The sequence below is a fragment of the Ichthyophthirius multifiliis genome (assembly GCF_000220395.1).
Source record: "Ichthyophthirius multifiliis unplaced genomic scaffold scaff_1120509251167, whole genome shotgun sequence".
In the NCBI taxonomy this organism is placed as follows: domain Eukaryota; phylum Ciliophora; class Oligohymenophorea; order Hymenostomatida; genus Ichthyophthirius; species Ichthyophthirius multifiliis.
This window is the reverse complement of record NW_004086140.1, coordinates 1-12,047: the sequence shown is the minus strand read 5'-3', so window position 1 is coordinate 12,047 and position 12,047 is coordinate 1. Positions and strand designations below refer to the sequence as shown.

General features: G+C 14.2%; 2 protein-coding genes across 2 annotated transcripts, besides 14 other annotated features; one reads left to right on the top strand and one right to left on the bottom strand. All coding sequences in view use genetic code 6, as the record gives it.

Annotated features, from left to right (window-relative positions):
- Positions 1–764: 764 nt before the first annotated feature.
- Positions 765–835: a microsatellite.
- Positions 836–939: 104 nt separating this feature from the next.
- Positions 940–996: a microsatellite.
- A 690-nt stretch (positions 997–1,686) lies between these two features.
- Positions 1,687–1,726: a microsatellite.
- Positions 1,727–1,769: 43 nt separating this feature from the next.
- Positions 1,770–1,823: a microsatellite.
- A 118-nt stretch (positions 1,824–1,941) lies between these two features.
- Positions 1,942–1,973: a microsatellite.
- Positions 1,943–1,972: a microsatellite.
- A 46-nt stretch (positions 1,974–2,019) lies between the features above and the next one.
- Positions 2,020–2,072: a microsatellite.
- A 1,002-nt stretch (positions 2,073–3,074) lies between these two features.
- Positions 3,075–3,115: a microsatellite.
- A 248-nt stretch (positions 3,116–3,363) lies between these two features.
- IMG5_152470 (hypothetical protein) lies at positions 3,364–8,386 on the bottom strand (the record flags this gene model as incomplete). Its single annotated transcript, XM_004030785.1, has 12 exons — positions 8,079–8,386; positions 7,114–7,202; positions 6,900–7,017; positions 6,710–6,815; positions 6,543–6,654; positions 5,764–5,862; positions 5,504–5,713; positions 5,327–5,435; positions 5,104–5,277; positions 3,792–3,878; positions 3,670–3,729; positions 3,364–3,409 (listed from the first exon to the last, which is right to left on the bottom strand). Exons 1-12 carry the CDS (start codon positions 8,285–8,287, stop codon positions 3,364–3,366), a joined length of 1,419 nt encoding a protein of 472 aa, XP_004030833.1. The 5' UTR covers positions 8,288–8,386.
- Positions 4,321–4,359: a microsatellite.
- Positions 5,281–5,316: a microsatellite.
- Positions 5,288–5,317: a microsatellite.
- Positions 7,332–7,381: a microsatellite.
- Positions 7,912–7,954: a microsatellite.
- A 2,161-nt stretch (positions 8,387–10,547) lies between the features above and the next one.
- Positions 10,548–11,848, top strand: IMG5_152460 (hypothetical protein; the record flags this gene model as incomplete). The annotated part of the gene is made up of 2 exons (XM_004030784.1): positions 10,548–11,445; positions 11,518–11,848. Exons 1-2 carry the CDS (start codon positions 11,213–11,215, stop codon positions 11,846–11,848), a joined length of 564 nt encoding a protein of 187 aa, XP_004030832.1. The 5' UTR covers positions 10,548–11,212.
- A 103-nt stretch (positions 11,849–11,951) lies between these two features.
- Positions 11,952–12,019: a microsatellite.
- Positions 12,020–12,047: the final 28 nt, after the last annotated feature.

Below are 12,047 nucleotides of genomic sequence, written 5' to 3'. Positions count from 1 at the left end.
ATATATAATATAAAATCAATTAGATTTTAGATTAAATTAAAACTTTTTTGCAATGTCTTCTTTTTACTTAAATTTAATTGTTTATTTTAGATGAAAATTGTATTCTACGATAAGGTTCTTTACTTGATTTTCAAAAAAATATCATGTTAATATAAAATCTTAATTTCTTGTAGATACTATTTATAAATCACTAATTAATATTATATTAATTATTATCTTTTTTATTATTATAGAAATTTTAATCAATTCACTATCATAAATTAATTATTATAAATTTTAATTATGTAATTAATAATAAATAAAAAAAGTTTTAAAATTATTTTAATTATGCATTCATAATGGAGACTTATTTAAGTAATCCTTTATCTTTTAAATTTTGCTTTTAAAAAATATTTAAATTAAAAAAGACAATAAATAATAAATTAATTTATTCTTAATTTTAGCTTTTTTATTTAATATATAATTTAATACAGAATACAATATACAGCTATTTTTTAGATACAAAATGCAAATTCAAAAAGATTTTTTAATTAAAATAAAAAAATAATTATTAAAAATATTTATTATAATTTAATAAAAACATAAAACAATATATTATTTAAATATTAAATTCGTATAAATGAAACTATTAATGAGTATTGAATTTAAAATTTATATCAGATTCAAAATTTAATTTATAAAATAATATAAATATTTGGAAAGAAATAAAGATAAATAAATAAAATTTAAATGAATGAAATAAATAAAATGCATATAGTATAAAGTATTATAATATATATATATATTAATACATATATAAATATAAAATTAATTATATATATATATTATTAAATATTTAATAAAAAAATTAATATTATTATAGTATATATATTTAAAATTTATTTTTATTTAAATAAATATCATATATTATTATTTTATATATTTTTATATTTAATACAAATTTATATATAATTTATTTTTTTTTTATAAAAATTTTTTTATTTTTGATATATTTATGTATTTTGGAATAGAAATATAATTCTTTTATAATTTGTAATATTAATTTATATATAAATTTTTAAAATAGATTTTTATTAAATTATATAATTTGTTAAATATTCTATAAATACTATTTAATTATATTTTATATATTAATAAAAATCAAATACTCTATAATAATGAATTTAATTCATTTTTATATTTTAATATGATTTTTATTTTATTATAATAAATATTAATTTTTTGTTTATGTTTATATTTATATAATGATAAATTAAAAAAAGAAGTTTAAAATATACAAGTTATCTAAATGAATATATAAAAATAATATATTTTAAAATAAATGCAAAAATTATTTAGATATATAAAATAAATAAAAATAAGATTAATGTGATATAATAAAATGTTTATACATTAAATTAAAAAAATCTAACAATATAATAATAAATAATATAATTTTTTTATATTTTTTTTTAAGCAGAAATAAAAATAAATTCAAAAATTAAAAATTCTACATATTAATAAATATTTTAATACATTTTTTATAAATATTTATAATTTTAAGTTTCTATGTTTAAAATAATTTTATTTATTTATTAATAAAATTAATTTAGATTTATAATACAGTAATTACAAATTTAGAAATGTAAAAAATATTATAGAAATTTTTCCTAAAACAAAAGATAATATAAATGATAAAATAAATAAAAAAATAATATATAACAAAATAAAAATATTATAAAAAATAGTGATAATTCATTTATTTAATTAAAAGAAAATATTATAAATCTAAAAAATATATATTTTAAAAAAAACACATATTAAAAAAAAATAATATTTTAAAATTTTTTATATACGTATAAAAAATAATAATTAATATATATTTGTTATTTTTTTTATTTAATTATGTAACTTAAAAAAAAAAAAAAAAATATATAATAAATAAAATGTTTTAAAATAAAAAAAAAATATATATATAAAAATATATTATATATTATATGTGTATAATTTATTTTATATATGCATAAAAATAAAATAAAAATATATATATAAATATATTTATATTTATATATATATATATATATATATATATAAACATACATATTTTTTTTTTTTCTAATTTTTTTATTTTGTTATATAAAATTATTTCTTTTTATTTATTTTTAGTGATTAGTTTTAATTACTTCATTTTTTTTTTATATAATATATTACTTATAATTTTGTGTTTATAATGATTAACAATTAATTTAAGAAAATTTCATACATAAATATTATAAAATTTGTATATTTTTATTTTTTTTTATTTTAAGAAGACAAATTATATAAACAATAAAAATCTTTTCTATATAAAAAATCTATATAAAATAAAACTCTAACAACAAAATTTAATTAAAAGAAGGAAAAAATTATTAATAACTCAATGTTCTCTTAAGATAAAAGAAAACTTTAATTATATTTTTTTTTTAATAAGCTTAAAATTAATAAAATAATTTTTAATAACTATATTAGGATGAAGATTAAAAATTTTACGAAAATATTTTTTTTATAAAAATTTCACTTAAAAAAATAATTTTTGCCTTTGAATATATAATTATAATAAGTGCTACAAATTATTTATAATTTTACGATATAAATATTTTGAATATTAAATATAATGTTAATTTTAATTAATTGTAATCTAATGTTTGTGTCCTTAGTAATATTTTAACAAATTTTTCATATGATTTTTAAAAAAATATCTTGAAGAAGTTTATAATTTTTGTAATTATATATTAATAAGTTAGTAAAAGAACTAGTTCAACTCTAATATTTTAGTAATTATTTTTTTAACGATAGCTATACTTAATAAAATAAAAGTATATAATAAAATCATCTAAAGTTCAACAAATATATATTTAAATTATTTAATTGACTATATTATTATATTTTTGATTAAAAAATAATTTAGTAATTTGACTAAAAAATAGTCTTAAAAATTCTATTGTTTATTTAATAATTAATTATTGATATTTTTATTAGTTTTTCATTGATTTCAAAAATTAAATTTATTTAAAAAGCCAAGAATATTATTAAAATAAACTTATGATAATACATATTTTAATTCTTATATCAAATTTAATTATTCTAATCAAATTTACACTCAATAACATGAATTTTTATAAGTTTTTAAAAAGCTAAACTTATTTAATTAATCTAATATAATTATCTACGATTTAGTTAATAGAAAAATTAATTAATTATAAACTATAAATAATTTACTTAAATAAAACAGAATTGTATTATTTCCTTATCTTATTAATATAACTTTAACAAAACAAGAATATTTAAAAAGCTAAAATTTTAGTTAAAATTTTCATAAAAAAAAGTCAGTAAGTATAAGTAAATTCAGAAAGTTTGAGGTGCGGAAAAAACCTTTTTTTCTTCATTATATCTTATATTTTATTTATAATTAAATATAATTATATAAAACAATTAAAATATTAATTAATAATATTAAAAGTAAAAATTTGTCAAAAAAAAAGTACATATTTTATATATATATATTATAAAGTTTTAATCTTTTTATATAATTTATTGGTTATAATAATAATTATAATTTTTAATAACAATATTAATATTATCATTTTTTAAAAAAAGGAATGTTTATAATATAATATTTATAAAACAAATATTAATCACAAAAATAAGTACTTATTTTATTCAATAATTTTTTTTTTATCATAATAAATTTTGTCTTTAAGCATATTTAAACTAATTATAATATTTATATATTTAAATAATAATGATAATAAAATATTTACAATTTATTTAACTGTTTAATTGCAAGTAAGGCATTATTCAACCTCTTAATTGAAATAACAATTACTACAACAGTTTGTATGTCCACAAGGCATGAGAACCTTTTTAATTTTTATTAAATTTACAAAAATAAATATAAATAAAACTTTTTAATTTACAATATCGATTTTATTAATTCGACAAAAAATACATAAATTTTTGGTATTTGTATTCTGTATTTTAATACTTGTTATCTTATTTATATATATATCGTCAATAATGATCTCTTTAATTTTTTCCTCTTATTTTCTATCAGTTGATTATTTCTATTTATTAGATAAATAAGCTTTTTTTTTTTAACTTAGCCCTTTTTTATTTTTAAATAAAAATATAAATAACTCAAAAATTATATAAAATAAGTATATATATATAAATATACTTAAAGGTGAATGGCCAAATTATTCATGATTTATAGAATTATCAATTGTTCTCATAAATGTACTTATTAAAATATTATTATCTATTATACTATTTTTAGGGGATAACTACTGATTATTGGAATTTTAATATTTCTCATCTATTATAATATTTCTATTTTTATAAAAAAAGCTAAAAGGTGTAAAATTATCTTAGTTATTTAATTTCATGTTTAAACTTTTATTTTCTTATTTTTTAGTATGTGCTTTATATTTATAAGTTAATCTATAATATTTTTTCGACTTTAATTTTATATATATAATAAGAATTTTTTTTTTATATTATTTACTTATAAGATGTATTCTTCTAAATTTTTTAATCCATATAAATCTTTGTTTATTTAGTTTTATTAATTATAGTTTTTTAATAAACTCATTTTATCTTAAATAAGGTTTAAATCAGGTTATTCTATTCCATTTTCAAATATATCTATTTAATTTTTATGATTAAAATAATTAAAACCAAATAAAAATAAAAATACTCAATATAATTTCTTTTTAATACTTTAATCTATCAACTAAATCTAAATAAAATTATTTTTCCTTTAGCCATAACCATTCAAACATTCTTAAATTTTATTTATATTCTATTTTTTATTTAGTTTAATTATATAAATCTTAAGCAATTTTTAAACTAATTTTTTAATAAATAATAAAATTTTATATATTTATTAACAAATTTAAATATTTTTTTTACTTTTAATACATTTGTTTTGGTCTTACATTTTAAAATCTAGCATATTCTAAAAATTATTTTGGTAAATCACTTGCTAATTTTATGTAAAATCCCTTCTAAGCATCATTATATTCCTCAAATTTAAAAAAGCTATATACAAGTTTGTTTGTTTTAAGTGAATCATTGGTTAAGTACCCTTCTGAATCTTATTTAAGTTCAGAGGTGTATTGAAAATCTCCTTTGCCTATTCCAATATTAATTACTGAAACATTATTTTCACATCCATAAAATAAATTAGCTTTAGTTTCTTCAATATCAGATTAAAGCAATTCATTATGAGATAAAAGTATTAGAACAAAATAATTTTATCTGAAATAAAAAAAAAAAAAAAATTAAAATAAAAAAAAATGAATATTACTTTTCTTAAGTAAATTAATAATTTTTAGAATATTCTTAATGTAATTTCAAAATATCTGAGAAAATCAATGTACCAGACTGCTTTATTTTCTTGAAAGTATTCAAATAGGCTTAATTATTAAATCTTATTAAATATACATAAATGCAAATATATATATATTAAAAAATTGCTTTTTACCTTAAACTAACTTTTCAGAATTACTAATATCTATTTTAGGGTCAAAAAAATGCCCAGAAATTGCAAAACAATTACTATAAAAAGTATAAGAAGGTTATAATCTAGCACCAATTCCATAAACAGGTATATATTAACTTATCTGATAGTATTATATAAAAGAACTAATTAATTTAAGAGCTTAAACATACTCATTTTTTAATTTTTTTAAATCTTAATTTATTATAAAACAATAATTTAATATTTCATAAAAATAATTAAACCTTCTTAATATTCAGTGTCTGTTTCATAAATATTATTAGGCATTTAAGTAAAGTCAATACCAATAATAAATTATATTTTAGTTCCTCCAAAAACGTAATCTAAAAAATTAAATTAATGCATTTATTTATTAACTTAATTAAATTTAAGAAGTCCAGTTATATTTTTTTTGTTATAAATTTTAAAAGGTTCATTTTATATTAATAATTAATTTTTGTGTATCTCTATTTCTCCTATTAGTTCTTTTTTTATATTACTTATATTAAACTCGTAAACTTAAAATTTTAAAATATTATGATTTATTTTTTTATCTTCAATAATAAATTTTTCAAAATCCACTACTTTTTAATTCTTAATAAAAGCTGATTAATATATAGGCATCCAATCATCATTATCTTAATCTTCTTCAATCTTTATTTAAATGTACTAACCCTTAAAAATATGTATTTTTTACTTTTAAAATTCATTCCTTCTATTTTAAAACTATAATTATCTGAGTCTTAATCACAATTATATACTTTTTTGTTTTTTTGTTTAATAATAAAATTTAATTTTTACTTATATATTTTTCTTTATGTTTTTTATTTTACCTTTTATTTTCATTTTTCCATAGTCAAATTTTTGTTTTTTTGTTTAGTTATTTTATGACGAATTGTATATAATATTTTATTTTTATTTATTTTGTTTTTTATCGGAGTAAAATTATTATTATTCATACTATTATTAATTTTATTATTTTTCTTTTTTTATATAGCGCAAGTAAACAGTTATTCATGTTTACTATTTCCTTGAATAATATCATTAATTTCGCATTAAACTTCTCCTATTTCTTCCATAATATGTTCTTCGTTATTTTCATCATAAGCATCTACATTATAAACAACAAATTTAAGCTTTAAATATAAAACAAAAAATATTTTTATTATTAAAGTTTATTTTTTATAATACTTTAAAATTTTTATTGAATGTATGTTAAATAAAAAATGCTCTAGCAAATTTAGGATTTAATTCATTTGCAATAACTTCTGTTCTATGACGCTCTATTTCATTTTTGCTTTTTTAATTATTTTGGTATTTATATAAAAACTTTTTAGTTTTTTTTTTTTTTTTTTTTTTCTTATTAAAAAAATTATATTACTCTTATATTACATAGCATATCACTAAAGGATCTGTTTTTGAAGTTATATCTAAATTTGGTAAATTTTCACATGATATATATAATTCGAGTCTTTAATATAAATCATAATCTTCATTTTCTATTATGTTTTTATAATTATTTTATTTAATTTTATTTTTATATAAACATAAAAAACAAATAATTATAATATGTCTTAGTATTTGTTTGTAATTACTCATAAAAATGTTTACTATATCTTCTGTTTATCGCTTGTAAAAACGAGCTAATGGTGATTCTTAACTTATCTCTTCCTAAAGAGTTGAACTTTAATTTAATTTTTATTAAAATTCTTGCTTTTTATTTAATTTCTAGTTCCCACTGCCCATATTGCTAAGATAATTAATTAGTTAATATATTAAATATTTTTTTTTAATTGAGAAAATTAAAATTAAAATAAAATTTAATTTTTGATAAATTTCATTTTATAAATATTTATTTTTATATGTATAAAAAAAAAAATATGTTTTTTATATAAAGTTTTTATTTAATGTATTAATTAATTAATATATTACTATTTTTCTTAATTTTAAAAAAAATTTCATTTGGAATATCGTCTTTTTTTAATTTAATTAGCTTTTATAAACTTTAAAATTATATTAATCTTAAGTTTTAGTAATTTATAATCGAAATTTATCTAATTATTTCGATTATAATTCATTTTTTAATTCAAATAAATAAAAATAATCAAATAATTTATATTTATAAATATAAATTATATTTATTTTAAAAAATTTTTATATTTAGAAATATTATTTTTATACATATGATGTACCAAAAATATAGATTTGTTATTTTAAAAATAAATAAATAATAATATATAAAAATTAAACAAAAAATCAAAAACATTTTAAAAAATATAATTAAAAATTAATTGTTTATAAATGTAATATAATATATGAAGATATTTTACAAAAAAAAAATAAAAAAAAAAAATTATTTAAATTTATTCGAATATAATTATTTTAAAATCTAAATTTTTATTTCATATTTTTTTTTATATTTTTATTAATTTTTTAATAAAAAACAACAGTAAACAAAAGTATCAATATATTAATTAATTAACAAAAAAAGTAATTTCATTTATAATTTTTTCTTTTTTTTTAAAGAAATTTTCATCCTTCAATTTCATAATTGGTTTACAAAACTAATGCTTTTGCCACAATATCACCATTCTAATTACTTCCTTTATGTATTGAAGGCAAAATAATAATACATTCTTCTTTTGGTTTAATAAATCCATCAAAAGGATCATGTTTAAGATAATTATACTATACCTTTTATCCAATACCTTTACAATTAACATACAAAGGAGGGTCTGAAATTATTGTATAGAAAATAATTTCTCCCATTTTTTAATAAAAAGAGTATATTATTTAATATATATCTTAATTTTAACCTCCTAATTTTAAATTTTATTAAACTTAATCCACTACCGTTTATATTTTTTAATTAGTAAGGCATTTTTTCATTACTTAATTATAATTCTGCTAATAACTTTTCCTAAGAACATTTAATATTGGTCCTTCAAGATTTTCAAAGCATCCAACTTATTTAATAGATTCTTCAACAGGAGAAAGATATTAATAAATTATTTCTGTTAAATTCGAAAATGCTAATTTATAAAAATATACGATTCCTTTCATGTTTAATTCTTGGCAAAGTAAATCGAAAAAAATTTCCAAACAATCATATTTGTAAAATTCTGCTATTTATATTGTTAGTTCGTTTTACATAGGAAATTGAGAAGATGTATTATTTTAAAAACCTTATATCATTTATCTTAGATTAGATTATAATGATATACATTCTTCCTATAAAGATTTATTTTATTGGGCAAGATCTTCTTTTTCCTTTTTACTCGATTTAATTTATTCATTATTATTTTCATTCTGTTTTTAAGTTCTATTATATCGTTTGTATCGTTTTCTTTAAATTCTTAATTTTATTAATTCTCATGTTTAGAATTTATATAAAAATTATTACTTATTTAATTTTCATTTTTTTTGTTTTAATTATATTGTTTGCTTTATTTATATATATTTTATTTAAATATTCTAAGAAATTTAGAGTTTTTTTACCTCATTTTGTAAACTATTTATGATTATTTCAATACAATTCAAAATACTATATATATTTCTAATAAAAAAAAAAAAATTAAATATTATTGTTTGAATAAATAAAATAATTTAAATATTTAAAAATATTATAAAATATAATAATTTTAAATTATATATTATTTTAAAAGATGTAATTTTAAAAATTATTTGATTATTTACTTAATAATTTTTTTTAAATTATAATTGTTTATTAAAAAAGCAGTAAAATTATATTTAAATATAAGATATAGTCTTAGTATATAGAATAATTAATCTTCAAAATTTACTTATAAAAATTAATAAAATTACTTAAATTGATATAAATAGAAATATTGCAAAGAAACTAAAATTTGTTTAACAATAATATTACTAAGTTAGTAAAAACTTATAATAACACAATTTATTATAAAAAGAAATGCAAAGAAATTAGTTCTTTAAAAAGATTTAATAATTTAGTTTAATGTTTTTTCGAATATTACTATATTGTACTAAACATATAATTAATGAAATTAATACTTATTATATTAACAAAAATATATAAGCGAATTAAATATTTATTTAAATTATTTATATAAAAATAGCATTAAATAAATTCATAATTTAAGGTATTAAAATATATTAACAAAAACAAAATATTAAAAAAAAATGGTATTATATATTAATTATATAAAAAGAATAATTTTAATAATTTTTTTTAAAAATAAATATATATAAAATTTGTTAATAAATGAATTAATATTATTATATATAATATAAAAAAATAAGTGTATTTTAAATAATAATATTTATATAACACATATATACTATATTTAAAAATAAATGCTTGATTACTTTTATTTTGTTATTATTTTTTAAATATTTACATTTATGTATTAAGAAATTTATTAAGTTTCGAATTTAATTATAGTTTTAAAATTCAATTAAATCATAAAGTTTAATTTAATTTAAAATTAAAATTTTATTTAGACTAAATATAAATATTTATTAAAATACAAAAATATATAATAATTAAAAAAATACTTATTTATTATAACTTTTTAATATTTAAAATAAATTATAGATATTTAATATTAGATTAAATGTAAATTTTTATTTAATTTTTTATTACCTTGTTTGAGAATTATATATATTGGGCTACTTAATTTATATTTTTGTTATGAAAACTGTTTTTAAACTTTTAAAATTCAGCATTTTATTAATATATAATAATATTTGAAAGAAAATATATAGAAAAAATATGTTCTTTAATAAAATACTTATATTAAAAAAAAATTAGTTAATTAATATATAAAGAATAACAAATAATTAAAATATTAATATATTATTATCATCAATATATATTTTTATTTCTTCTAACTATATTAATAAAATATTATATTGAATAGATTTTTATTTTATAATGGATATATTTATAATAATTACATTATTAATTGTTATAGCTTCATTATTTATTTTAAATATTAGAAAAGCTACTAAATAATAAGTACAACCTACCCCATAATAAAAAGACTCTAAAAAGAAAGGGAAATAAGGAAAAAGTAAAAATTAATCTGAATAATAATAATAATAATAAAAAGAATCAAATGATGAAAATCAAAATTAATAATAAAAACCATAATAATAACCATAGTAATCATTAAAACAATTAATAAAACAATAGAAAAATTAAATGATCATGTATTACATGGTCATAAAATATAACATGTAATTATAAAACATGAATTATTTTTTACATCATTGAAAGGATTTTAGGATGAAATTACAGATTATAATTACAACTCTGAATATCTTGTTATAAGTTCAAAAGACTAATCAGTAAAAACTTTTAAGTTTAAAGAGTTCGATAAAGGCCCTTTCTACTTCTTCAATTTAGAATACGGATATCCTACTTCTGTTTGTATTTCGAATGATTCTAAGTATATTGCTTATTCACTTGAAAACGATATATCTATTGAAATAAGAGCTTTAGATTTTAATAATCCTGATGTGAAAAAAAGATCTTCATTATGGAAAAAATTCGGTGTTAATCTGCATAAAGATAATATTATTTCAATTTAATTTGATGCAAATAGTAAATATTTAATTACTTGTGGAAGTAAATCTGATACTTTTGTTAAAATCTGGAATTTAAATGGATAATTATTAGAATAATATAATACTGGATATAATACACATTATATGGCTAAGTTTTCTTAACTTAAATAGTATTATTTCTTTGGTAGTTGGACTTCTAATTATAAAGCTTTAGTCTTTATAAATGATAAAAAAAAAGACTTTAAATAGATTACTAAAGCTTTTACTTTTAGCCATGGAGCATCTATTTCTTTTGTTAATGCGGATAATTTTGATTAAAAAGTCACCACTATTTCTTAAAATGAAAAATCTTTGAAATTTTGGAATATTGATTTTAGGTATTTTTCTTTTAAATATAAATATAAATTTATATATTAATATATAAATATATATTTTTGTTATTTAAATAGATTTGATAGTGATTAAGATCCTAAAGTAATTAAATAATTTAAAGGAGAACAAGAATAAAAAGCACTCTTTGATGGAAAATCAAGTTTTGCTACTTCAAGTGCTATTCATAATTTTGAAGAAAAAATTTTCTATGCTGTCTGTGATGGAGTTGATGTAAGTGTTTTTGATAATTAGTTTAACTAAATTATGATTTGCAAAAATGCTGTTACTGAAGGATTCTTTTTAAATAAATTAGATTTTGTTTAAGTTAATGATTCAACTCTTTATTTATTGTCTGCTTCTTATACTGAAGGAAGAGTTAATGTGTTCGATTTATCAAAGTTGATTTGAAATAAGAAAAAATAAAAAAATATTTTAATAATCTATATTTAAAATTTTATATTTAAATGTTCTGAAAAATAAAATTTTAAGAAAGAATTAAAATTTTCTTGATTATATTTATATATATATATATATATATATATATATATATATATATATATTAATTATAATTATATATATTATTTATTTATTTAATTTAATTAATAAT